At 42.7% G+C, this 27,721-nt stretch overlaps 1 protein-coding gene across 1 annotated transcript in view; it reads left to right on the top strand.

The window, feature by feature from the left end:
* Positions 1–25,236, top strand: part of LOC103357194 (cyclic AMP receptor-like protein A) — a 56,922-nt gene extending 31,686 nt beyond the window's left edge. Inside the window, exons 12-13 of the mRNA XM_008281633.1 lie at positions 10,581–10,728; positions 23,477–25,236. Coding sequence (XP_008279855.1) covers positions 10,581–10,728; positions 23,477–23,644 — 316 coding nt within the window. The 3' untranslated portion in view covers positions 23,645–25,236. The remainder of the gene's footprint in view (positions 1–10,580; positions 10,729–23,476) is intronic.
* The last annotated feature ends 2,485 nt before the right edge of the window (positions 25,237–27,721 follow it).

Genomic DNA, 27,721 nt, shown 5'->3' with positions numbered 1-27,721 from the left:
TCTCTCTCTCTCTCTTTCTCTCTCTCTATCGCACTCACTCATTCACTTGCCCTCATTTGGCAACACAAAAGTAGCACCAGACACTCACACCTTCGCACTTATCCCTCCTCCTCTCCTCCCCTTTCTCCTTCCCCTTCTTTCTCTTCCTCTCTCCCACTTCAGTCTCTCTCAGCTCTTTGTGTGTCTGTGCATGTGTGTGTATGTGAGCACTGCCCGGGCACGACTAGAGTTTTCACAGTCTGCTTCTCACTTCGCCTCCCCTGTGTGCTTTATGGTGTGGGTGTGTGTTTGTTTACAAGGCTTGTCTAGATTCCTACTGTGCGCGCTTGTACGCTTGTTTGCATAAATAAGCCCTCTCTTCGGAACCTAGCTGCTGATTTCTGTGGCGCGTCGCGGCTCGATGTGCAAGTGCTCCTCGCGGACAGCCCTGCTTGTCTTTTACGAGGACTTTCCTTTTCCTTGCTCCGTCTTCAAACCCTTTCACCTTTTGACACCAAGTGGGAAAAAAACCCCGGCCTTCCCATTGAATGCTTCTTTTTCTCCGAGGCTTTGTCTAGAAAGTCCTAACTCCGGTTTTCGGAGCTGGTTGCCTTTGAGCAATCAGGGTTAGGTGCCTGGAGGAGGGGGTGCTTCAGTGGGGATAGATTGGACCTGGCGGCAGGGCTTGAACTGGTGATGTGTCTGTAACCTTGAGTTCACCCTGCCGCTCCAGGAGGCAGCTCGCATCCTCCTAGTTATTCTTGGTTTCCCCCTCAATGCTGCGTGTGGGTTTCGCGGTGTGTTTAGGCCTATATGTGCTTGCAGGGGATTTTTGTATGGGCTCCCTACAGCGCCTAAACCACCCAGCCCCCCCACCCCTCCTCCCACCTCCGCCTTTCTCTGGAGGAGATCTGATTTCCCTGCTCCAGGCGAGCAGCGAGAACAAGACAGCGTGCGCATGCATCTGTGTGTGCTTCAGTGCATGTCTGTACTTTTTGTGTGCACGCGCAACCCGGGCCAGGCAGACCTTCCCCATCTCCGTTCTGCGCTTTGAAAAACGAGGGAGGAAATCTCAGAGCAGCAGTTATTATTCATCCCTCAAAGAGAACGGGGAGGAGGCGGAGGAGGAGGAGGGAGGGAGGGATGGATGGAGGGAGGAAGAAAGAGAGAGCCAAACGGGAGGGATGAAGGAGGGGTGGGGGATACATTAACTCTTATCTCACTGTATTCGGCATTCTGCATCCCAGGATGCGCTCTTTCTCTCCCTCTCTCTTTCTCATTCCTGCTTTCTCTTTCCTTTCTACACTCCCTTCCTTCCGTTCTTTGCCTCTATGCCTCTCGGAATATCTTGCATTCAGCGCGCATGAACGTGTGTCTGTGCCTCCGTGTGTGTGTAGGCTGGTGTGTGGTTTGCACTGTATACCCTACTATCTTTTGTGGTGTATTTTGTTTACTTGAACAAGTGAGCTGATGCTGAAAGGCAGTATGCAAGGTTCTAACTCTCATCTTTATTTGTTTGTGAGCCTTCTTTATTTATCTATCTCTTCACATTCAATTTACCGTATGAGACTGGCAGCATTGGCCTGTTTGCTAAAATAAGTTTTGAACTTGATGTAGCTTGCAGATATGTGGTGTTGGGTTTTTTTTTCGAGATTGGGAGGCAAAGAAATCGACCATTTTCTCCTTTTTGTGTCACTTTGATCTGCAGTTTGTGCAGTGGTGACATGACAGGCTCCAGGGGGTTGCTACCCAAGTCAGGATTAGCTCTGTTTGAATGTAGTTGTATACACTAGGAGGTGGCACGTCAAGAAAGCACGCAGACTGACTGCTCTGATCATTAGATTTGATGTTCCTAATTTTTTGACTTATTTACACATGGATAACATAAATCCTGGCAAATCTGAGAGGTCTGTGGTGTCAGATGTCATGCTCTCTGAACACCCTGATTGCCTGTGTGATAGTATAGCCACATGTGGCTGTGTGGCCCAGATAATATTTGGTGGAAATGTGAGCATGCCTGTTGTGTGTGTGTGTGTGTGTGTGTGTGTGTGTGTGTGTGTGCGCACACACCTGCGTTTTGCATCTCAGGCAGTGATCGGTGTGTAACTGGGGGCGGAGAGCCACGTAGCCATTCGTCTCCCATTGAGCAGCAGTGACGCTCCGCTATTCATCCCCATTTAGCGAGACAGAGAGCTGGCCTACAGGGCTGTGTGAATCGCGCACACACATCGGGCAGGCACCGGCACCGAGGCTGGACACAGACGCACACACATCAAGTCTCTAGGTTCTGTGTCGTAGTCGAGACAGTTTTACGCACAATAACGCATTTGCGTGCATGCAAATGACACATATTCACAAACAAAACAGAATACAGGTGTGTGAATTCTCCATTTAGCAATTAAACTATATACTGACTTATATAAATGTATATAGGTGGTAGCAATAGACATATATCCCTACGTAGACAGACAAACTACATACAGGCATATAGGCGTATACGAACATCAATGTATGTGCATATGGTGTGCACACGCAAATGCTAAAGGAGATACGAGATAACCTCCCTCACATGCACACATTCAGTGGCGCATGCAAACACAAACACACACTCGCGCGCACCCACACACACCCTGTTCCCCCTCCCTCTGCTCTTTCAGGCACGTCTTTAAATATTCATCACTCTGGCTGCTCTGAGAGTGCCGTAAACGCTGCCTCACACTCCAGGGAATCGCTAAAGCCTACTCTATCATCTGCTCTCCCTCCCTCCTCTCTCTCGCTCTCCCTCTCTCTTTCTCTCTCTCTCTCTCTCTCTCTCTTTCTTTCTCTTTCTCTCTCTCTCTCTCTTTCTCTCTCTCTCCCTCTCCCTCTCTCCCTCCCTCCCTCTCCCCTCCCCCCCTCCACACACACACATATACACACACTTCGCGCACACACTTCCAGCCACAGCCACGCACAAGGATAAACTCACGTGCACAAACACTCGAAGGCACAGCCAGTGGCATCACTGGACACACAGACACATGCAGGTACATGAATCAGGCGCTGGGAAACACACTGATTTTTGTGTGTGTGTGCGTCTGTTTCTTTGCTGGCTCTCAGCACAGAGGGTTGAGCGGTGTTGTGTTCCAGGAAACAGGATGTGTCTTTGTTTGGGTTTTATTCTGTTGGTGAACGTTAGCCGCTTTAGTCCCTTGGGTACGTGTGCGCCTCTTTGTCTGTTACCGTGTGTGTGTGCATTTCATGCAGGTGTGCGTGCGTCTGTTTTTGTGTTTCAGCCTAATTCCAGACGCATTCGGTGAAATTTTCGCACAGGAGATCGACGAGGAAAGTGTGCGCAAGCTATGCATGGGTGGGTGCGCGTATAATGGGAGTCATACCCGTAGCAGTTATCCCCATGTTGACCTCATGATCAAAGTAGATTATGTTCCGGTTTTCACTTGTCATGCACGCAGACACACTCACCAGTGTCATTACTCTCAGTGGAAAAAAAGATTCACATGCCCATATTTATAGAGCACAGCATATTCCTGCTGATAGTCCCAAACATTCGTGCTTTATTCACATTTGAGTGGCTGATCACATGTTGCCATTGAACAATGAAAAGCCTGTTCTGGGTCTTCGCTGCCCTAAAGGCCACCACACGTGTAGCAGACAACAAGCGAGCAACAAACCGATAAGTCAGCGTATTCACAGGTCAGATTTTATTTGAACCGAGTGTCGATGATTGAGTTGACGAGCTCTTAAACACTCAGCAATGACTGAATAGTCCTTAAAAATGATTGTAATTATTTCTAACTTTGTTGTTTCAAATTGCTGAGAGTTAAAACCACAGAGATCTGATTGTGTCTGAAAGATTTGGATTCCGTAAGTTGATAATGCTTCAGTCAAATTCAATAAAAGGCTATCATGCCCCAAAGGACCATGAAGCATAATTAGACTTAAACTGTGGCAAGTTCTTGTTAATTTTTCGCTTTTCTTGTTTTTCTTTTGTTATTTTGGCTTCTCTAATTTGACCTGAATGGAATTGTTTTGAAATCATCTTAATAAATCTTTTTGAAGGCTACAGGTATGCTGAACAGTGAACATCACCAAAGCTGTTCATTCTATTTTACAATTGTATATGTATGTATATGTACAGCCCCTCCTATAGTGCACCATAATTGCAGCGATTTTGACCCACCTATAATTTATTCTTTGAAATCAAGGTCAATGCTGGCAAAGTTATTCCCTTCAGTCAGAGAAAAGTTCAGATTTGCTGTCAGCAGCAGCACCGCAGGAAGCATGAGGGCCTTGTTTGGGCACTGTGAAGCATGTGATTTGTCTGGAGAAAAAGAAAAAAGAAAAAGAAGAAGTAAGGCAGTCAGTCATAGAGGGGAGGAAGTGCAGTCGGGTTCAGGATGACTTCTCCGTCTAGCCGCCCTCCACTCCTGGGAAGGAGTTCTCATCCGAGCTGTTAAAGTGCGTTTCACCCACAGCTCTGAGGATGTTCAGCACAACAATTAGAGGCAGACAAAAAGGTGAACTCTCATAGAGGGAGGGGAGAAACTGATGGCTGGAAAGTGCCGAAGACTGGCAGGGTGGGATATTGGAAGAGTTAGGGAGAGGCAGCAAATGAGGGATTTTGCACCGAATCCGGAGTGTGAGAGAAAGACGGGTTCAAAGAGTGACTGACAGCATGATAGATGGAAGGTCTGAATAAGTGAGAGAGGCTCGGAGATGCTGCGCGAGTACTAATGATTGACTGCATGCTTACAGGTGGTAGCAGACTGAGACCTAAAGCTACATACGTCTGCCTCTGCGTGCGTGCATGTGCGTGTCTGTGTGTTTATTGTTGTTGACCATTTGCTCCTGATATTGTATACACAATATTATCCCTGTTGTGAGACTCGCTCGACTACGCCGCGCACACAAACCCCCGACGAGCGCACACACAGTAGCAGCAGCAGCAGCAGCAGCTCAGCCAGGCATCGCCCGCAGCCACACTCTCCTTCCCACCACTGCCTCCCTCATTCATCTTTCATTAGCCCGGCTCACACAGGAGAAACAGCCTACCACCCCCCATCTCCGCTCGCCTCCACCCGTCTCTCCCTTCTTTCTCTATCTAACCTCCTCGCCTTTTTTTTTTTCCTTTCTTCTCCCCTCCCTCCCCTCCTCTGTCTTATCTTGGTTTCTCTCGCACGTAATCTCTTTTGTTTGTCTCACTCATGTCTTGCAATCTGTCTTTTTGGATATCTCTCCTCCTCCGTCTCTTCCTTCGCTCTCTGCCTCCTCTGCTTTTTAGTCTTTTTCATTCAGCCTCACTCCTTCACCGCTTTGCCCTCCTCCTCTCTCCTCCTCCTCCGCCTCCTCCTCCTCCTCCATCGCTCTCGGCCCTCGTTCCCCTTCACAGCCTCACTCTTCCACATTTTCACCTCTTTATCGTGCTCTCCTTTCCCCTCTCTCTCCCTCCTGTGCAGTGCTGTTTTCTCCGACACTCGTCTCTGCCGCCCGCCCCCCCACCTTCCTGTCTCCCTTCCTCTCTCTCTCTCTCGCTCGCGCGCCCGCTCTCTCTTTCTTCCTTTCATTTTGCTCTCCGTCTCTCCCTCGATGGAGGGGAAAGGCTCTTCGCCTCTAATTGCGGCTGTTCCGTTGCCATGGCGCGTGTTGCTCAGCGCTGTGAGGTGCTGTCTGTGTGTGTGTGTGTGTGTGTGTGTGTGTGTGTGTGTGTGTGTGGCAGGCAGATGATTGCTTGCTGCCAGCTCTCGTTTCCCGGACGCCGATCGCGTTTCTTTGCGGCAGCAGGAAAAAAAAATGAGACGCCAGAAATAGCCCCCCTTCACACAGACCCACTCACTCTCACCGCTGCGCTGTCAGAGCGAAACACACACGCATGCAGAGGCAGACGCACACACACAAACACGCATTCGCTGCATTTCCTCTCCTCCTGACATCCTGAATGCATGTGACCTGGGTTATACTGTATGTAGACACCTTCTCGCGCACGCACAGGCGGCGGCGGTGGCGGCGGCGGCGACGTGCGCTCATGCGCACCCGCGTGTGTCCGGCTTCCTCCCCGTGCACGTATGTGTGTGCGCTTCCTGCGTCTCTTAGGAGGTTGTGTGGGGACTCCTGATTTATTTCACCTTTAATGGGAAGTGAAATGAATGTGAGCAGCAGCTGGTCTGCTCCTCGGAGATACCGCGGTAGGCTAACCCAGAAAACAGGCTGCGCTGCTCTGAAATGGTCCTTACTCTGACAAGCGCCAGGACACGCCACTCCACGCTCCACTAGCTGCACTGTTGGTTTTATTTTAAGCCGTGTTTAGACATTTAGTTGACACCCTCACCCAGAACGAGAGCAGGTAGGTCCTCGTTACAGGTTTATCTCCAACCTCTGGCCAACCCAACTTGTGGTTTTCCTCCTGTCAAAACTTTTCAGAAGCTCAGTGGAAGGTAAATGGAGACAGATTAATAGCAAATAAACCTTGCAACCTCACGCTGCAAAAGAGGATAAGAGAGGATTATAACCAGATTTGTGGACGAATCTCCATAATCATCTTCTGTGCTGTTCTCCTGCAGTTCTCACTGGTTTTATAAGGGAAGGGGAAAAAACTGCTTATTTTTGTACTTGCTGAGTCTGATAAAGTTGAAGTGCTCGAAACCCGTAATTTAATCACTTAACCAAGATGTTTACCAAAATCAGTCAACCCAAATTATGTCATCAGTTTGGGTCAATCTATTCCGTCAGATAAGCTGAAAACATGTTTTTATTGTTAGAGCTGTCCCAAAGATCGCACTTAGTATTGGTATTACAGCTAATTATTTATAAAATAGGAAAAATGTATATTTCCGACTCTGTTCCGACACCTCGGATGGTAAAGTACATGGATTTGCTCAGTTCAGACTGCAACAAATCTGTTATCTCTCATCTCTTGTTAGCAAAGATCAGTGTAAAAATATTCAGCTAGCAGCTTCTCATTTCTCATTCAAGTGCTGGCTGTCGTGTTACGTGGTTAAAATGACAAAAGTTGCTGGCAGCAGATCCTTAATTAACATTAATTCTGCCAATAACTTGATGGCAGGCCAGTATACAAATGATCTGTTCTGTCTCCTGTTTTAACACCGCTGTACAACCACGAGTCGACTGAGCGTTTCTTTTGTCCAAACTCCAACACAGTGAGACGAATCTTATGAATATTTTAAATCTGGCTTTATAGTTTTGAATCTTCAGTATTTGGATAAAGCATCTTGTGAAAAAAAGGCGTTCCAAATATTTAAGGGAACAACTGATTTTTAAATACGCCATACACATGTTTGATCAACATGTTGGATGTTATTGTGTAAAACCAAGGACCTGCAAATGCCCTTTTTAAAAGACTCGGAATTGGAACCTTGGTATCTTGGAATCGGGAATTTACTCAGCAATATTGCTCATGAACACCCAGTAGTTGCACTAGAAAATGAAAAATGAGGGGAATTAGTCGGGCACGCGGCCGCAGATGAAGAAGAAGAACTTGTGCAGGAAAAAAGATGCCATGCTGCGAGTAAACTTCAGTAAAGGCAGAGCAAAAGCTTCATGTTAATAGTTTTGTAAAATATTTGCAGGTTTGATAATGAACACAAGCTTTTGAGAGATTTTTTCAATCAAGCTTCATTACACACTTCGTACGATTCCCATATAGCTCCATTATGGCTTACTATGTTGAAGCAGGGTAAAGAAACCACTGTATTTCAGTTAAATGTGTGAATTTCGGTTTACTAAGTTTAAGAAACTGTATTTTTTAGAATATTTTTGTGATCATCATTAGCTTTTGATGTCAAATAAGATCTGTGTTAAGACAATCAGCACAGTAAGCTTCAGTCTAAACCTTTTGTTAGGCCAGTTACATTTTTATCTTGAATTATTGTGTTGCTTTCTTCTGTTGTTTTTGAGCAATTGGGTTTTAATTACTTCTTGTTGTCTCTATTACTGATTGAATAAACTTCAGTTTGAAAACAAAATGTAAACTTGTAAATTACAAACTGTCAGGAGTATGTCAGGACTTTATGTCATCTATTGTCTATTTATTAAGTTACTTTTTTTAATTGTAGTATTTGTGAAATGGAATTTATGTCCACTTAGAGAATAGGGTTCAATTTAATTTATTGTTGCCAAGGTACATTTTGTAATGGTCATGCCATGAATTTGAACATGAACATGAAAATGTGTGAAGTACCAAAAACTGCAGTTCCTTGAATGACCACTTGAGGCTGGTTCCATAAATGTCCATGTTAAAATGCTCAAAGTTACAGCAGAAATAAACATATTTACTGTCTGGTACAAAAAACAGTTTTGGTCTCCATAGCCTAATGCCCCGCTCACGAGAACTGTGCAGTGTGAGAATTTTTATTTTTATTTTAATTTTTAATTTTATTGAAGCCTAATATTATGCATAGTTAACCTGCTTTGACTGAGAGGTGGATATTGTCACAGGACAGTCTGTGGCTGTTGCCGCTCCACTCCCATTCCACCTCTTTGCTGATTTTTTGGATTTGTCATGAAGATGGCAACAGCTGAGGCAAACACTGACCTTCAAAGCCGCTGTTCAGAAAATCTATGTCAGGGAGGGACTGTCCATCATAGTATTGTCACATTAATTGTGACCCTTTTGTATGGTTACTATAAAGAACTAAAGCCGTGACTACAGTGATTAAAAGGCTCAAGTGATCTCAGTGGTAAGATTTTATTTAATTTTTTTCAAATTATGACCACATTTCCCCAAAATTTTACCTGCTTCTCACGACGTACAACATTTATGCTGTTTACCTTTTTTCTGGCATCCACGTGCTTTTCTTTTCTTACGTTGTGCTTCAGCAGTGTGTTCAATTGATTGTCTATTGGATTTTCAGTCCTTTGACCATCTATCATGGAAGGAAACTCTCTTCAAGGATAGTTGTACCAATATATTTGATGTTTCTCCTCATGCCAACAAATCCCATTGCAAGAACTAAACCAATGAGAGATTTCTCCTGTCTGTGCAGCCTCATTTTGTTGTCAAAATTTTTTTTTTTAATGTGGAGTCGGCCCTGCGATGTCTTGGTGTTGTAAATACCAATGTCTGTTAATCCGCAGCTGACATTTGTTAAAAATTGTAGTCGCCTACTGTTTGAGGAAATCACTTTGACTTTTAAAAATAAACAGCCGCTGCCGCTGATATATTTTTCTTGTGTTGGTCTGTTGGAATAGAAAGTAATGCTGTTCTAATTGTGCTTGTTAGGCCCATTTGGTTAGGCACCAATTAGAATTTTGGTGTACGTGCCTTATTTTAGTAGCTTGGCTAGTGTCACTGTTAGCCAGCGAGGCTTGTTTGTTCATGTTCAGTGATGTCTCAATATTGGCAACAGTGTTGTGAAGTGATTCATGTGGAGGATGGCTCAAGACACAGCAGTATTGCTATTGCCAAAGATTTCACCAAAATCATTACCATTTTTAAAAAACTGGCAGCCGTTCTCAGCCTCTAACTGTATGAGTCACGTTGTGATAAGTGAATGTAGAGTCTCACGTAACTCCTTGTAACCACAATACAACGGTGGTTCTCTCTCTCTCTCTCACACGGTTGGTTTTGCATCTTCCTTCCCCTGCGGGACACGGGCAGCTTGGGGATGAGTTTCCCGACCAAGAGGTCAACCACCAGTGGCCACTTAGTTCACGCTGCACACCCAACCCAGGAGCACAACACATGCAGAGAATGCCATGAGCCGTGCGCGGTTTGATTCTCTCGCTAATAGATCAATAAAAGACATTAGTGGCGGGCTAACCCAGCGTGCAGCGCTAATACAGGGTTAATCCAGGGTTAATGGCTGAGCAGCATCATTCTCGGAGGCAGCCATTAGTTCTCAACCGCGCCATACAATATCAGGTTCTTCTCCTAGTCGTGCCCCAGGTTCCCGGGAACGGGGAGGGAAATTGAAAAGAAAGGAACGGAGGATCGCCCTCGTGAGTCGAGATGAAAATGAGATATCCAGACAGATGAAACCGAATGCAAAGAAATGGGAGAAATATCTGAGGGAGGCTAAGCAGTGTGTCGGAAGCGTGCGCGGCATGAATAAGGAGGACGAGATGGGACGGTGAAATTGTGGTCAGGAGAGGCAGGAAACTGAGAGGAGAGAAAGGGGTGAGAAGGAGAGGAAGGGAGTTGAGCGCTACACATCTCCCTGTCCTTGTAAAGTGCTGCGTGCTGTCGAAGCGGCAGCCAAGAATGTGTCAGCCCAGCCGTCTCACGCTGCCTAATGGGCTCTTAAACGCTGATATAAAGCTCACTCGCTCTTTCGCCCTCCCCTTTCCTCTCTCTCTCTCTCTCTCTCCCTCTTTTTCTGCCTCTGCCACTCGCTCTCATTACCTCTCGTTCTCACCCTGTCCCTCACTCTGTCACTCACTTGTCCTCTGCCTCTCTTTCACTCTCTCTCTGTTGCTCTATCAACCCCTCGCGCTCTGTCTTTCCATTTTTTCCTGTTGCTGTCTTTCTTCTCCCCCTGACTTCTCCTTCAATTACTCCAGCCTCACCTCTGAAGCTTTCTTTATTTAAAACTTTTTAATGGATGATCTTAACACTTCTCTGCCTATTTCTCTTTCTTCTCCACCAGGCTCCATAATGCCTTCTACCCTCAGAACCCATCCTTCACCCTCACCCTGTTGCACGTCCTGTCGGCGCCGCTCCATGGCTTGGCCAATGCGTTTGTCTTTGGCTTGGATAGGGATTGGTGGAGCCTACTGAGTCCAACTGGCCTGCAGGTAAAGAAACTGCACATCAATGGCAGCTTTGAGACACACATGTAAATGTACAGACTATTTTTACAGGATGGCCATGGTTTCATACACCCCCAAGTCACTTTTCCATAAAAGTCGAAACTGCAAACTGACTAGGTTGGTTCTGGTAACATTTCAGTAATGCCTCCATTTATACCATGGAGACGCTTGTTTGACAACACAGCCACACTCTCAGATGGGCAAGACTATCGTGTCACATTGAGTGTGTTAACATGGACATGAGCATTCTGGTTAGAAGGTTTATACATTGGGGATATGACACACAAATGTGGTTACAAGTCTCCCCATATACACAAGTGATTTTTGCAAAATTTAAACTGTTATTCTGACATTCCTGTAACCACAAACCTGAAATTTCCTTGACAGTTGCTTTTGACCTGACTTGCATCACTGTACGTGTTGAGAAACGAGGATCCTGTAACTCACCTGCTATAGATTTTATAGATAATATAGATCATTTCCTCCCTTTTGAATGATCAAATACACAAATCAACTATGGCATAAAGACGAGTCACAGGTGAAACAAACAACATTAATTATCTTGTTACAACTGCAACTGTCGAAGGGTTGGTCCAAAGTCCTGTTTCCAGATGAAAGAAAATTTTACATTTCATTTAGAAATTAAGGTGTTTGAAGTCCAGCGTGTAGTTCCTGCAGTCTGAGATGATTTGGGGTGCCATGTTTTCTGTTGGCATTGGTCCACTGTGTTTCATCAAGTCCAAAGTCAATGCAGCATCTGCTAGGAGATGCTTCCATTTGGTGAAAGCCTTTATTGAAATGACAGTTTCATTTTCCAGCAGGACTTACCACATGCCAACTGTGCAAAAACTACGACTAAGTTGGTTGCTGACCATGATATTACTGTGCTTGATTGGCCAGCCATCTTGAATGACCTCAACCCAATAGAACCTCATAAGGAGTATTGTCAAGGAGAAGATAATAAACACCAGACCCAAAAGTCCCTCATGCTACGCTGAACTGATGCTGTAATTCATGATGCTTTAACCAAGTATTAGGTGTACAAGTCAGCATACTTTTTGCAAGCTGGACATTTCTGTAATGTGAATCGTTTTTTGATTGATCATAGGCAACATTCTAATAATTTGAGATACTGGATTTCTGATCTTCACGAGCTGTAAGCCATAATCATCAATATTAAAACTAAAAATGGCCTGAAATATTTCACCTTAAGCGTAATAAATATGCAATGCCTGAAAGTTTACCTTTGTTTTTAAAAATTAGAATATGAAAAAAATATTGACTTTCTCATGACATTCTAATTTATTAAGATAGACTAAAATATGAAACGGTGTCCTGATTTCTTTTGGACTACTACAGCTAGACTGTTTAGGTTTCTCAAAACTACGATAATAACTAATCTTGGTCTCTGAAATCAGGACGTGATATTTACATGCACAAGCACAAAAAAATCAAAGGATACAATAAATGCTGGAACTCATGTCCATGTAAACAGACTATCCTACATACAGATGTTCAGCAGGGCTAACTTTAACCATTTTAATTTTTTTTTTTTTTTTAGTGTTAGTATGTGCCTATAAAGGTATGTGTTAACCTCTGGTGTTGGTGCAAGACGGAAAGTCAGAGATCACCATAGGACTTACAATTCATCCCAAGGTAGACATGAAAATTTGATGGCAATCTGTTTAACAGTGGTAGACCCATGTTTGGCACAACTAAAAAACATCGGCCTCATGGTTGCTTTGGGTAGATAAATGGGGGTCATTAGAGTCACATGTGAATTGTGTGGATCATGAATGTTTTTGAGAAAGTTTTTTTCGTAGATATTTCATGGCAGACCAACATTGTCATTCTTAGAGCGAGCATAGTTAAAAAGCCATTACTTCAACAGATATATGCAGTCAGCAATGTCACAGATTCCGCATCTGAAAGGGCTTTATAAACCTCTGAATGCCATCTGTCCTCTGCAGTGTACCTTTGCTTAGTCCTTTCAGGGTCACATGTGGCGGAAGCCCATCCCAGCATGCTTTGGGTGAAAAGCATATCAATGAATGGCTGAAATAATTCGTTTCCCCCCCCCTGTTCTTCCAGTGTGTGGATGTTTAAAATGCTGTGACATGTTCTACGTTTCTGACTATGTTTTTGTGAAGGCAGATGCAGGTTGTCAGCTGAAGTAAAAGCACATTTATAGACAAGTAACTATACAAGACAAATATACCGAAGGAGACTGGCTCATTTGGAGGCTTAACCACTGAAGGTTTACAACCAGACCAATTCACAAAATCATCCATGTGTCCTTGTTGGATCATTTCTTGCTTAGCCTTTTGTGTACAAACCATTGAATCTGACTGAACCATTTATACCATCAAGGAACTGCTACATCAACAGGTCTCGGACCAGACTTGTAATGAACAGAAGCTGTAAAGCAAAATCTTTTACCCAGGATGAGAAAGTGCAGCAAATACAGTCAAAGGTGAATAGTAAGTACGTCACATTGCTGAAATTGAATGTTCAAAGTCCCTAATTTCAATGCCAGGTGAAGTTACTGCTGAGTGATTAGGACTTATTAACGAGCTTGTCGAGCTTTGAGCAATGTGCAACTGGCAAATGTTTTTCCGCCAAGGACACAGTGTGCGACAGTTGCTGATGTGAACAACGTTGTGATTTAGGAGATGATTTGTGAAAGCTGACAGAAGTCATTTAATAGATTGTAGCCACTGTGAAATTTGAAGTTTTCACAAATTGGAAACGGAACAGTTGAGAGATGGTCAATAGAGAAGCTTGCACAGCATCAGCGGAACAAGTCGGCTGGATGGCTGTTGGTATTTAGACCCTCAAGTCTCTCGTGAGGGGAAATGATATCTCAGGACAGAATGGGATTAGAGCTGGGTATTTTTTTATCTTTTGGTGCTGATTATAATGAATACGAATTTTAAGCACGCTGTGTAATATTTCATTAAATTCTATCCATTCTTTTAAACATCCCTATGGCAGAATGCACTGTATTGAACATGATAATGTGCAAGCCGAGAATTCGGTCACTATTTGTGCACCATTTACAGAAAATTTGGGGATTTCTGACAGTCCTGCTCAAGGTTTCATGTGCAAATTGAAAACGCATGTCTAAACAATGAATTCCCATGCATTTTGACGTTCACAGCCCATTACATAGTCAATATACCTAAACGGTAGAAGGAAACTAGAGTTGAAGCTTAGGAAATCAAGTTAAATAAGACCTGATCTGCACAGCTGATGTAGAGCGCTTCAATCAAAATATGAAAATATGAAAACACTGATTAATTTTGGATTGTTGGCCAAGATATTTAACCCAGACTCCTCGTGCTCAGCTCGGTGGCTCTAACTGTCTCCGCTGCTGTTTGCCTGAGGTGCATTTGCATGATTTAAAGGATAGGCTTCGGTATTTTGTTTATTTATTTTTTATTTTTTCCATTGAAGCACCCGTCATGCCATACTCCCCAGTCAGGCTGTAGTAATTCCTCATTTTCATTCTGAACCTGAAGGGATCCAGTCCTCGTTCGGTTTCAGAATCTCCACGTTTCAGATTGATTCACAGTTTGGATTGTTGGCCAAGCTGTTTAAATTTAAGACAAATCTTTTAATTAATTGATAAAAATGATTATCAGGATGCGGTCCCAAAATTATTGCAAATGCGTTTTGCATTATAATCAGTGTGTAGGAATGTTAATGCCAATTCCTCAACAATTCTGCTACATACTACATATTTTTTCCCCTGTTCCTCTTGAGAAATAATTGCTACAGAATTTGCAATTAGACTATTTAACTTCCCACATTGACTGCTGCCATCTGTCACAGGTGTTCACTCATCACCTATACAGGGAATAATTGTTGGGTCTGATACCAAAAGTGTCTTTTTCAAATCGGAAAATTACAATTCAGTGACTTTATTTTTCCGTCTCACTCTCTAAATCAGCTTTTAGGAAAATGTAATGAGGATGAAATTATTAGAAAGATTATCTTTTTGTTTTTCCTCACACACATTTGGACCACAAACCTCATTGGTTGCATTTCAATAAACACCACAATCAATATAGTTCTCCACAGATTTGTCTCAATCTGCAAACATTGACTGTACCTGCAGATACGAGCCAGAGCTGGTATTGAACCACGAGCACAAAAAAAAAAAATCTCTGTGGTCCGAGTTCACGTGCGCACACAAACACACGCGCACACACAAATGTTGTCACCTACTCAGTATCACCAACCACGCTGATAACGGGTCATGAGCACAATGTGGAAGAGTGGAATGTGTGGTATGACCTTCAACCCAAATGTCAATGTTGCACTGTGGTGAGTTAGGAGAGAGACACAGAGAGACAGAGGAGTGAAATGGAATCTCAATGTGTTCGTAAATCACAGACAAAATGCTGTTTGTGTGTGTCAGAGGAGGAAGAGAAAGAGAGAGAGAGAGAGAGGAGGTGAGGAAGAAGACGACAGAGAAAGAGCGGCAGCGAGAGAGAGAGACAGGCGGCGTGTGTGTTCGTGCGCTATCGTGACTAACAGCCGGTTGTTATTCATCTTGGCATGCGGCTCCCAGCAGCCCCCACACATCAGGTGTGAGATTGGCGGTGGAGAGGAGGGGTAAGGGAGAGGAGGAGGCGGCGGCGGCGGCGGCGGCGGCGGCAATGGTGGGGGTGAGGTGGTGGGGGGTTGTAACAGCGTCAAAACATTCCTCTGTCAATGCGACGAATCTGTGCTTTTGTACCAGACAGCCCCCCCACCCCCACCACCAGCACCAGCAGCCCTCCTAACCCCGACTCCTCGTGCTCAGCTCGCTGGCTCTAACTGTCTCCGCTGCTGTTTGCCTGCGGTGCATTTGCATGATTTAAAGGATAGGCGCCGATGTTTTATTTATTTATTTATTTTCCTATTGAAGCTCCCATCGTGCCGTACTCGCAAACGTGCCGTATGCACTTTGAAAGTTGCTGGCTGTAATCATTGCTCATTTTCATTTTGGACCTGAAGTGATCGAGTCCTCCTTTCGTTGCAGAATCTCTATCCCCTGATGGATTGGGTTTACGAAAATAAGAATTAATAAGTTTCACCCCACTGTGTAACGGCAATAAATGAAACAATGACCTGCGAGGGGAATCCTTTGATATCCCTGTTTTATGAATTATCTGATGTTTTTTGCAGGGCCAATACCGATTACAGGTAATCAAGAAATACCAAGAACCAATATAATGGAGCTGATATACATTAAATGTTATATATTAACAGCATGTTTTGTTATTCTTTCCCTTATTTTCCACTAAGGTTCATATCTTAAAGCACTACTTGGTATTGTTTTCCACACAGTTTTGGGGTAATCTGTGGCTGCCACTAGCATTACCAAGCCCTTTAGCTGTTATCGTAGCCTCATCCACTGTGAAATTACCTAATTTTCTGATTTGTGGCGATGGCTGTGCTTCCTGTTTGGCTTTTACGGGTTGTCTCTGCTAGAGACGTGCCTGTCAGTTAGAGCAGATTGGTAAACTTAATGTTACTTTAGGAAGATGTTACATTGCTCCAGATAGTGTTAGTCACAGGCCTAAGCCTTCGCCTAGCACCACCAGCAAAATAGGTTCTGGTTGCACCAACACCAACAAGTGAAATATTGCGTCATTTTTAGCGTAATGTGGAAATTAGGCATGCTTGTGAAAGATTGCAATGTTTCTGAAAACGTTACCAAAATCTATCACCTAACCCTTAAAACTCAGCTCCGCTAATTCGCCAACGTTGTAGTCTGTAAACTGGGGTGGGCAATCCTGGTCCTCGAGGGCCACAATCCTGCATGTTTCATTCAAATGATCAGGATCGTTATCAGGCTTCTGCAGAGCTTGATGATGAGCTGATCATTTGAATCAGGTGTGTTGGAAGAGGGAAACATCTAAAACATGCAGGATTGTTGCCCTCGAGGACCAGGATTGCCCACCCATGCTGTAAACAGTAGCCCTCCTTGTTGTCTGGATGTTACTCTTGACATGTATCAGCCAATCAGATAGTGATGAGGACTATACCTCCACCTTCTGCAAACACTGCACAGCCAATAATTCATTTGTTAATTGAAACAAGCCTAATTCGCGTTTCTTTTGTTTTTCGTGACTTTCAAGCGTTTATTCCAAATTCGCTTGACAATCACATGAAAACTTGGCCAGTGGAGGCAAGCATCGGGGTGCAGTTTGGATTGTTTCATCATTTCTGCACCTATAGCTTGGTTCCCTACTTTTTAGAAACCGTTTGGGCGCATACGCTTTACATTGGGATTAAGCCATGTAAACAAAAAGTTCTTTTTAGGATCAGGGAAAAATTTGCTCTTTTTATGTATGGAAAAAATCAAATCATCATCAATCAATCATTTATTGCAATACTGCAAGCGGCCGCTGTGACGGAAAGGCAGCAATGTTGAGTTGTGGAACTATAATCAGATCTCTCTTTGCTTTCATGTTTTGCTGCCAATAATGTATATTTTCCACTGCTTGGGAAGCCCTGTCGATGCAGACGTCATCTTTCTACACACCTAGTTACTTTTCTACATTCATAAAAAGTTTAAATCTTCAATTCACGTTTTCTTCGACCTTGTCAAAAGCAATTGGATAACTGCTCCTAGCAACCGCTCCCATGTCAACTAAAAAAGATGTTGGCAGATGGGAAACGTCACTAAATTCAATAGCTTTTCAAGCCTGCTCATTAGGCAATGGTTTAGCATTGTGGATAATAGTAGGTTTCCTTGGGTCTAGAGTTGCAGTGGAGAGAGTCCTCTTCGTTAGAGACAATAAGAGCGCAGGGGAGCATTCTCACATCTGTACATTCTGTTTTGGTCTTATACTGTTTAAAAAATAAAATAAAATAAAAATATTTTGTAAAAATTTGGTACAAGGGCGTCAGAATTTTTTTTTTTAAACTTCTAGTTTCCATAACATACAAAAACTGTAAAAATAAGAAAAGAACAATATCTGTAAAATTATGATACTTTTTGTTGATTTAAATACTGGTAAATAATGGGATTTTACCGTCACACACTGTAAAACAAATTAGTATTTGTAAAAATTCTAATTTTTAAGTTGCCCTTTTTTTCTCCCCTTTAATTTTACAGTTAGCATGTAAATTTATACTTTTTCTGTGAAAAATGGAAGTCTGTACAAACAACCTTTTTGAAAGATTATTTGCCATTTTTCAGTCCTTGATATACATATTATATATATATGCACTTTCAAATAGCAGCAAAGATATGTAAGATAACTGTATTTTTTGCAGATTTTAAAACAAAAACAGCAATATTTGGTCAAATGTTTCACTAGAACAAATTAACATGTATTAAAATACAGATTTTTCATTTAGGCATTATTTGCACTTTTGGCACATTTTGTGCACATAACACGGAAATTAATGCTCTTTCTGTTCTTTCACTAGATATCTGTAATTTTGCAAATCAGGAAAAATCTGTAAATTAAAATTACATTTTTCAAAAAGAATACACTTTAACAACTTTTAAACACCTGTTTGGAAAAAAATGCTTTTTTTTTTCTTTTTTTTTTTTTTTTGCACTAGCAGACGTTTATTAAAAACCATGGTCAGTAAAATCACCTCCAGTCCATTATTCATTTTCATACACAAGACAATGTTTCCAAATTGGACCTGTTAACTTTTTCAAATAAGAAGTGCTGCATACTCCCACACTCTTTTCTCTCAATTTTTCGTTCAGTCAGACAGTGACCTTTAAGACCAGTGGACCTCACTGCCAGTTATGCTTCATACCGCAATTCAGTGGACTGCAAACATGACTGAATGGTTTCTCACACGGTGCACTGGAATAGGGCTGCGAAAATAGAGCCTTTTTTTTTCTGTTGATTGAACTGAGAATTAAATCATGAGGCCAAAACTCAAACCGAGTCATAAGATTCCCTGAGGTTCCCATCCATTCTTGCTTTAAATAGGCTTCAGCTGTCGGATTTTGTCCAACTTATACTAAAACTTACGCTAAGTAGCCTCCTGTGGTTACAGTCCTGATTCATGTATTCAGATAATCTGGTTATTGCAGTGCACATAAGCACATTGTTTAATTTCCTCCAATTTTTTTCAATTAACCTGGTTCTTTGTTGCGTGTAAACGCTCTCCTGTGTCTCTGCTTCACGTCTTGCTTTCTCTAGTCGTCTGCTTCTTTCCTCTCTTTCACAGCAGTCCGACTCTTCTCTTCCTCCCTCTCTCTGCCGATCTCTATCTCAGTCTCTCTGTTCTTTATGTGTCTTTTTCGCTGTCTCCTCTGTTCCCTGTACCCTGTTACAGCATCTCTGGCATTTATCTCTCTTACATTATTTTTGCTGCTCTCCTTTGTGTAGCATCTCCCTCCCACCTGTGTACTCGCCGTCTCGTTCCCTCTCCCCCTCTTCCTCTCACTCCATCCCTGATATTGATCTGCATTCTAGCCATACAGCTGAACCGCCTGTGGCTCTGCAATGAGCTCACATCTCACTTCTTCTGTATGTATGCGAGTGTGCACGCAGGGAAAAAAGCTGCTCCGAATCCCTGTATGTCTCAGTATCACTGCAATCTAAACACAAAGGCGGCTAATTTTTTTAAAAAAAGAAAAAAAAAGAAATGCTGTTCATGTGTGGCAACACTGTGTGCCCACACAAGCGTTTTCAGGTCATTTTTGTATTTGGGCCAGTAAACATCAAAACTGTGCATCACAGCTGTCGTGTATTAAGGAGAGGGGCAGACAAAGCCTTGTTACTCTGCTGAGTCTCAGCTGTTTAAACTCCCCCCCTCCTCACACCCATCACCACCACCACCGCCGCTGCCGCTCTCTGCGATCGCTTATACTGTGTTTTGTACTGTATTCCCCTCTGGCAGCATGCACAATAAAACCTCGGCGAATAGTCCAAAATGCAGCAGCACATCTGTGGTTCAACCAGCCAAAGACTTGACACTGTACTTTTCATTACTCTCCTCTGGCTTCCCGTTTAAGTCACGGATGCTCGCCTACAGAGTAGCCACTAGCACATCACCCACCCACCGGATTGTCCACATTCAGGTGTATGAGTCTTCTTCTTGATACAACCTGCAAATGAATTATCACTGTGAGTCTGGAAATCTTCGTCCAAATTATTCTCCTGTATGGTCCCTCAGTGGTGGAATGAGTTGCCAAACTCGATTTGTGTGCGGAGTCCCTTTCTGTTTACAGAAATCACTTAGACCTTCCTCTTCTCGGAGTCCTTCCTCACATAGGATGGGCCTGATCGAGCCTTTTCTCAAAAATAAAAAGACATTGGTATTTTTCAAGGCACTGATATGTTGCTTTATGCACCTTTAAATCTTCTGAACTGAGCGCTGAAGACTTGATTTTGTGGATTGTTCACTGACGTTGTACTGAACAAAAGCATCTGCCAAGTGAATGGATCTAAAACACCCAAATTCAAGATTCAGTTAAATGTTTAAGCACAGCATAAAATACGTTCCCATGCATTGACAACATCTATATTGTCTGATTGCTTATTTTAATACTTAATACAGGTTCCAAAACCACAAAAAGTTGTCTAATTTTGGCGTTCCCGTGCACTGGTGGATTTTGACGGACTTTGAATGCAGACAGTGGATGTGCTAACGGTTGCATTAAGCCCTGATTATTGTCTCTTGCAGCTGCGCACACATGACAGCTGCAGACACCACGACTCGTAGATGTCGTTATTATACGACTCTCTAGTCCGCTTGGAGCCTGCTGGGGAAATTGTGCAGTAGATCGGCATCTGCGTGTTTCTCACATGCACAGCACCGGAGAGCAGGCGCACCGCTGCTGTTGTATCAAATTTGTCTCACAAACACAAATTTTGTGCTGCGTGCAGACTTGAATAGACGGCAAAATGTGTCGCACAGACCCGAGTGGACCCGCGCATAGTTGCAGACGGTGAAAGTACAACACTGGCCTTAGTCTGCTGTGCGGATGCGTTGCTTTACCCTTGACATTGAACACATGAAAACAGGCAGGGCTCCTGTGAATGTTTCTGAAAGGCTGGCTGTGACCTTGTTCTTTTTACAGTATATAGCAGCTACCTACAGACTGGGCTGTAGCACCGTGTCACTGATTATTCCTGAGGTGTACCGAGCACTATAGAAAAGGCTGCTGCCACAGTTAGTTGCCTTCCTTTTCTATGCACACTGCATGAGCATTGCACATTATTTCTGGAGAATTTGTAGGTTTTCACTGTGTTTGGGCACCAACAATAGAAAGCATGTACAAATCAAGGCACCCCAAAGTTGTGTAGCGACTACACTGTCAACAATATATCTGGAAAAAAAATTGGAAGTCGAGCAGCAAGTAGAAGAAACACTATAACATTCAAAAATTGTAAAAATGGTAAAAATGACAGCAAATATCTGTAAAATAGTCCTTTTTTTGGTGATTTAAATACAGTAAAACAGCGTATTTTTATGATCACACTGTTAAAGAACTAATTACTGTTTGTAGAATACTAATTTTTGATGTGGACATTACTAGATAGTATCTTGAATTTTGAAATGGGCTGTTACCGGTTTTCAATTGCAAATATGACATAATTTTTCTTTTAGATAATCGCTAGTACAGTCATGACTCGATAATCCAACACTAAATGTAAAACCTTCTTTTATGTCGGATAGCAAGGCTGTCGGATTGTCAAGACGGAGGTCGAGATACAAGGAGGGCTTGATGCTTGAAGGGTAATTTGTTGTTAATATTCATTGTTCATAGTTGTTATAATAATTAGTAGGGCTGGTCCGAATAGCACTTTCTGGTCTCTTGATATTCAGGTCCAATTAATGCTGAATATCTGAATATTTGGCGTGGTCAGGGGCACACTTCCACCCCAGGGGTGCGCTCTGATGGGGTGGAAGTGGCCAGAACACACAGGCAGAGCTGCTGTGCCGGTTTAGGACAGCGGTCCCCAGTTCTGTTTCTACCATCGCCGCCGCCACCACCATCCATGTTTACTTGGGTAAACACTGAGCACGCTCACGGTGTGTGACGTGGTTTTGTCCACTTCTGTGCATGTGGGACACTTTTGGGTCGTATGAAGTTCACACAGCAGATCACATACAAGTTGCATTTAATTAAAAATGTGAACGAACTCGCAAGAAAAACGGATTGAGCATTAAGTCCTGTAGTCTGAATGTAGCCAATCTGTCGGATTGTTAAGTCAGATAATACGCCGTTATCCTTATTTGTGTCGGAGTCGGTATCCAAGGCTGTCGGTATGTTAAGGTTATTTTTCATGGGTTCCGTTTGTCTTTCCTAAAAACTTGTCGGATAGCAAGGTTTTCAGATTAAGTGTCAGATTATCAAGACACGACTGTATCTGTAAAGTAATGACATTTTTTGCTGATACGAATTCTAATTTGTTAAAAAAAAAAAAGAAACAGATCTTTGATGTGAAGATTATTTACAGTTTTGACCTTTTCTAGGGTTAGGTTAGGGTTATAATTAGGTTTTACTGTTTTTTGTAATTTAACAAAAGTGGGAATATCTGTAAAATAACAGTAAATTGATCATAACTGTTAAAAACTGTTGAAAAACAGTGTGTTTGACTTACAACTCTTTTCCTGATGAATAAAGGTGTGAATTAGTGAATCTCCTCACGCAGCCTCTCCTCACAGCAAACACATGTGCAGTTAGCACGCTTGCAGCGCATACAGTCAGCGCAGTCACAAATGCACGTGAGGGAAAAATTTTCACATGAGCAACTGCATGCTGACGTTTAGATGATGAAATTTACATCAGGCTGACCCACGCAGACGTGAAAAACATGTAAATGCTTCCTTGTTTGATCGAAAACAACCCTACGTTAAATCAAGTGTGGATTTTCAAGTCCCTTCAAAGCAACAAAATACGATTAAGGAAGGACAGTTCGACTATCAGATCTAGAGTGTGAGCGCTTTACCAGATGCCAGAACACTGCAGAGTTGTTTCTGATACTAAGAAACAGGAATTTACGACTGTAGAAAGTTATCACGACTGTAGTTATTTCAGCATTCATTGCAGTGATCATGAGGTAAACAGTGCAATATTACAGCTTTAATATTCCCGAGTAATCTACCAAATGTTGTGCTGCTTTCAACTCTTTTGCCAGAAAAAAAACTTTTTTTTCAAATGTTGTTGCGCCTGAAGCTTGTGAGCCGGTTTAGCACGTAATTTACATACTCAGCTTTGACTAGTTATTTTCTAATGTTTCCAATATACGAGCACATGACAAAGTAGTTCTGTAGTGTCCCACAGTTTCTTTTTCAAGTCCCAGGTGATCGTTAAAGTTCTATCATATTCCACAGGCCACGATTATTGGCTTTTCCCCTACATTGTTTGAAGTGCAGGAGTTTTACATAATTAAGTGGAAAATGAAAGCAACTGTTTCCAGTTTCCAGAGGGAGTCAAAACAAGTGTTGGTGATTGGTTGCATCCAGGTTTGCATGCAGTTGAGCATTTCTCTGCGTCATAAGGAAGTTGTTTTGAGGTTCTTTTTTTATAAGTGAATGTGGGTTAAACACACAGCCGGCATTTTTTAGAATCATCAACGTGGGGCTGTTTTTTCAGAGTGTACAATACCAGCTTAGTATATAGATGGATGGCCAGAATGGATACAGGAGGGGGGAAAAAAACGCATTTCAAGGTTTACAGGATTAGCGTGAGCATACTGTCTACACCTATACAAATGCTGTGTACTAATTCCCAACTCTGGCTGCTTTCTAGCTGGCTCTGCAGTCACGGCTCTGTGACAGGACTCGGATCGGAGAGTACTACCCCGGGGCAGTGCGCTACACACAGGCTGACCTGGTCGACCTCAGCGATGACGACGACGATGACACCAACGTGCTCTTCTACTCTCCTGACATGACCCTTAAAGACCGAGGGCCCTGAGAGAGGGAGCAGGAGAACGGGAGGAGAGAGAGAAGGAGGGAGACAAAAGAGATGGAGGGAAGCAGCACGAAGGAGGGTCACAGCCAGAGAGAAACGCAGCGGATTAGAAACTGAGAGGCAGGAAAAAAGAGGTAGGGAGGGAATGGAAAAGGAAGATTGGGGGGACAGTCAGGCAGATAGAAGCCGGAGATGAGCTGTCAGGTTCCATTATTAATCCCCATCCTTTACTATTTAATATCCTAAAGACACACACACCACACATACTGAGCAGAGCTCCCCTGCAATACTGCCATGAGAGAGAAGCAGGGATGGAGCGCTCTAAAGATCCTCCTAATGTTAAAGGCATCTGCTGCATCCCAAAGGTCTTGAAACAATTTCGATCTCTGCGCCATCTTCTTGACTCTTGTGTTCTGCAGCGTTTTGGCATGCCAGAAAAATAAAGAATATGTTTTTTTAAAAAAAACGCACATAAAGGACTGCTGAAAGGCAATCATAACAAGGTGTTCCTTTAGCATTCGCAGCAATTACCTTTTCACATCTCTGCGGGAGATGAGTTAAAAAGCAGACCTTTTAAAAAGAGCCCTGTGTGTCGGATGTGAAAGCATCTAGATGTACCCCGAGACCGATCCCAGTTCTGAACTGTTTCCTTGCCAATGGGGGAAGGTGGGAGAACAGTAGAAATACAGAAAAGGGGATTTTAAAAACAGTCAACATGTCTCAGTGGGGGCAAATAAGTCCCAAACCACCAGTGTTTCCTTCCTTCGACAGTATTTGTTTCTCCGACTGTCTCTTTGCAGATGACGTCACATTACACAAGTTTTCCTTTGAACGTTTGCTTTGTGTTTTTTACTGAAATACTACACTTGTTTGTTAAACTGTATTTATAACAGATCGATGTACTGTATATATTTAAGTGTACAGTCTATTTTTGTACGTGCCTCGGGGCTAAAACATGAAGAAAATTAGTCCAAACCTGCTGCTCTCAGCCTGATTCAGAACACACAGCCTTATGAACAGCTTCAATTCAAAAACAAATACCCACACACACTCAGACACACACACACACACACGTGCATGTTTCTGAGGTGTTTGTTAAAACAGGTTGGGATAAAGATGACACACACACACACACATTAGACACCCACAGCGTAGGAACAGCCTTTGATGGCTCATCATCTCATGGCCTTTGTCGGTCGTGGAGAAGGGACGTAGCTGAGACGTGATTGGCAGGATAATGGAGTCACTTTATATTCAACCACAGCCCATTTGGTGTTTCCAATATCTAGGTGGCTTCATCATTGTGTCGGTGCGCTCCGCCGACTGTCAGCTGCCTCTCCGAGAAACTGAACTAATGAACCGACACTTGACCCTTCTTACCCTTGGGGTTTTTTGAACTTTTCTGCCGGGCGTCAGTGACACCGGAGTGCAACTTTTGGTTTGCAGTTCACAGAGTCCCACCAACCAGCACTGTATCTCACACACACACACACACACACACAATTGCACTATGCCCCTCTTTTGGCACTGTTGCTGGTTTTACTTGACTGTGCACTCCATCAAATAAATGAGCAGGAGAGACATTTCATAACAAAGCTGAGACTGGGCGTGTTTATTTCATTTTCACATTGATGCCATCCTTCATTCTCTCTTGCCACAGCGGCTCTGGCTCCTGTGAAGTGTTTGAATGTGTGCGTGTATGAAATGCGCGTCTTTTAGACCCCGGTCGGCTTAAATAATGGATATTAATTATTGGTCGGACCCTGCTGGCCACTGCGCGTCTCCAAATATGGTTAACTGGATTTTGATTAATGGAATATGCGCGCCATGTCCTCCAGAAAATCCAGACTTCTTTTTTTTTCCTTCCTTCCCTCCTCCTCCGCTCATACATACACGAGCTCTCCCACAGACGCTTTCGAGCCCCCCTTCATATAAAGATCCCGTGAAATAAGCGAATCTCCCTGTCACGCAAGAAGAATTATTATTCCCCCCTCATATCGTCGCATGCGCCGTAATTGGATACAATTTAACACCCGCGGCCCACGGGCATGTCGGCAGGCGCACTGCCTACTATTAGCTCGCCTCGCCTCGCCACCCTATCATTTGTCAGATCTGTGTTTGTGTGCTTCTGGTGCCTGTGTGTGTGTGTGTGTCTGTCTGTGCGCGCGTGTGTGTGTGTTTGTGTGCTCCTGGTGCCTCTGTGTGTGTGTGTGTCTGTCTCTCTGTGTGTGCGCTCGCGTGTGTGTGTGTGTGTCTGTGCGTGTGCGTGCAGCTCGAGAAACCGGAGCCATTGTTGGAGTCCGGCCATGACCTAGCTGTGACGCACAGAAACACAGAGAGAGAGGAGAGGAAAGGAAAAGAGGCGACAGCGCAGCAGCAGCAGCTCCAGACGCTGAAAAACAAGCTGCAGCTCCGTCACCTCGGAGCGGATAGAGGCAGGCAGGCCTGGTGGGTGTTTGTGGCTCCTCCGCGCCGCTTCCTGCGGGAGCCTCGTCTGCTGTTTATTAGAGCCCCGGCAGTATTTACAGGCAGGGACGTTGGCGGGGGGAGGGAGGGTACAAGCCCTCCTAAACCCAGCTCGCCCGCTGCTTACAGTCAAAAGAAGGCTGGAGAAGGTTAATGGGGAGATTACAGCCCGCATGACTGATGTCTTAAAAGTATAAATAATTGAGCCGAGGTTGCTGCGTAGCTCTTTACATCCAATGTTTTAATTAACTAGTTTTGCTCAAGGCTGCTGGTATTGAACAAAATATGACTATAAGCATTTAAAAGATACCAATTTCTCCTGATAAAAAGCGTCGGGGACTCGGGGATTTTAGGCTACACAAATGGGAGTAATCAATGTTGGGTATTTTTTTTTAGGGATGGGGGATATTTTTGGCTGTGGATTAATATACATTTTGTGAGCTGTTAAGCAGGATAATGTATGTGGGATTAAGTGAAAATAAAGCCTGTGTTGGTCATGAAGAAACGTGTCAGTGCCGCACTGATGAGATCTTAACAGTGTGGATAACAGTGAGCCTCTGGACCATACTACACTGTTAAAAATGAACCTTTTTTAAACAGTTTAAACTGTAATTGTTGTCGAACAATTTCTGGTTATTTTACAAATTCTCCCTGTTTTGCTAAATTACAGATAAAAGCTATTTGTAGTGTCGCAGTTAAAAAGTTTAACCACAAAATTACCATTTTTTACTTTAGTTAAATCAGCAAAACAGGTTCTTTTACAAAACAGCAACAGAAATTTGTAAAATTGTGTATTTTTAAGGATTGAAAAATGATGTTTAAAAAGTTTTTAGTTTTATTTTACAGATTTTCCCTGTTTTGCTAAATTACAGATAAAAGCTATTTATAATGTCGCAGTTAATAAAGTTTAACCACAAAATTACCATTTTTTACTTGAGTTAAATCAGCAAAACAGGTTCTTTCACAAAACAGCAACAGGCATTTGTAAAATTGTGTATTTTAAGGATTGAAAAATATTGTTTAAAAAGTTTTTAGGTTTTATTTTACAGATTTTCCCTGTTTTGCTAAATTACCGATAACTAATCACAATGTGACAGTTAAAATTTTTGATCTTTTAAACTTTATTTAAATCTGCAAAAGTATCATTACGTTTACAGATATTTAAATGTACATGAAAGTAATTTCTGTATTCTAAAAATTGTATTTTATTTTATTTTTTACAAATGGTAAATCTGAGAGAATCTCAGAGTTTCTATAGTAAAATTAAAATATTTTTACTGTAAAAAAAAATCAGCCATCATTTGAAAGAAAAATTCTGTACATTAAGGTTTGAAAAATTATAAATCATTTTTACTTGTTATTTTACTTATTTTCACTATTTGTTGAATCATGGATAATAACTAGTAAAATCACAGAAAAAAGTGATAATTTACCTGTTAACCATTAAAAAAATGGAATCACAATAAATTGCTTCAGATATTTGCTGTTGAAAGAAAAATTGTATATTTCAATGATTGAAGATCTACACGTTTTGGTAAATTTCAGATAACTGATATAATCACAAAAAACAAGTATTCATGTGTTAATCCTAAATGCAGGGGTTTTTTTGGGGGG

This window comes from Stegastes partitus, unplaced genomic scaffold (genome assembly GCF_000690725.1).
Source record: "Stegastes partitus isolate 25-593 unplaced genomic scaffold, Stegastes_partitus-1.0.2 Scaffold7, whole genome shotgun sequence".
Lineage (NCBI taxonomy): Eukaryota > Metazoa > Chordata > Actinopteri > Pomacentridae > Stegastes > Stegastes partitus.
Note: the sequence above shows the minus strand (reverse complement) of the source record. Positions and strands in the feature narration are given on the sequence as shown.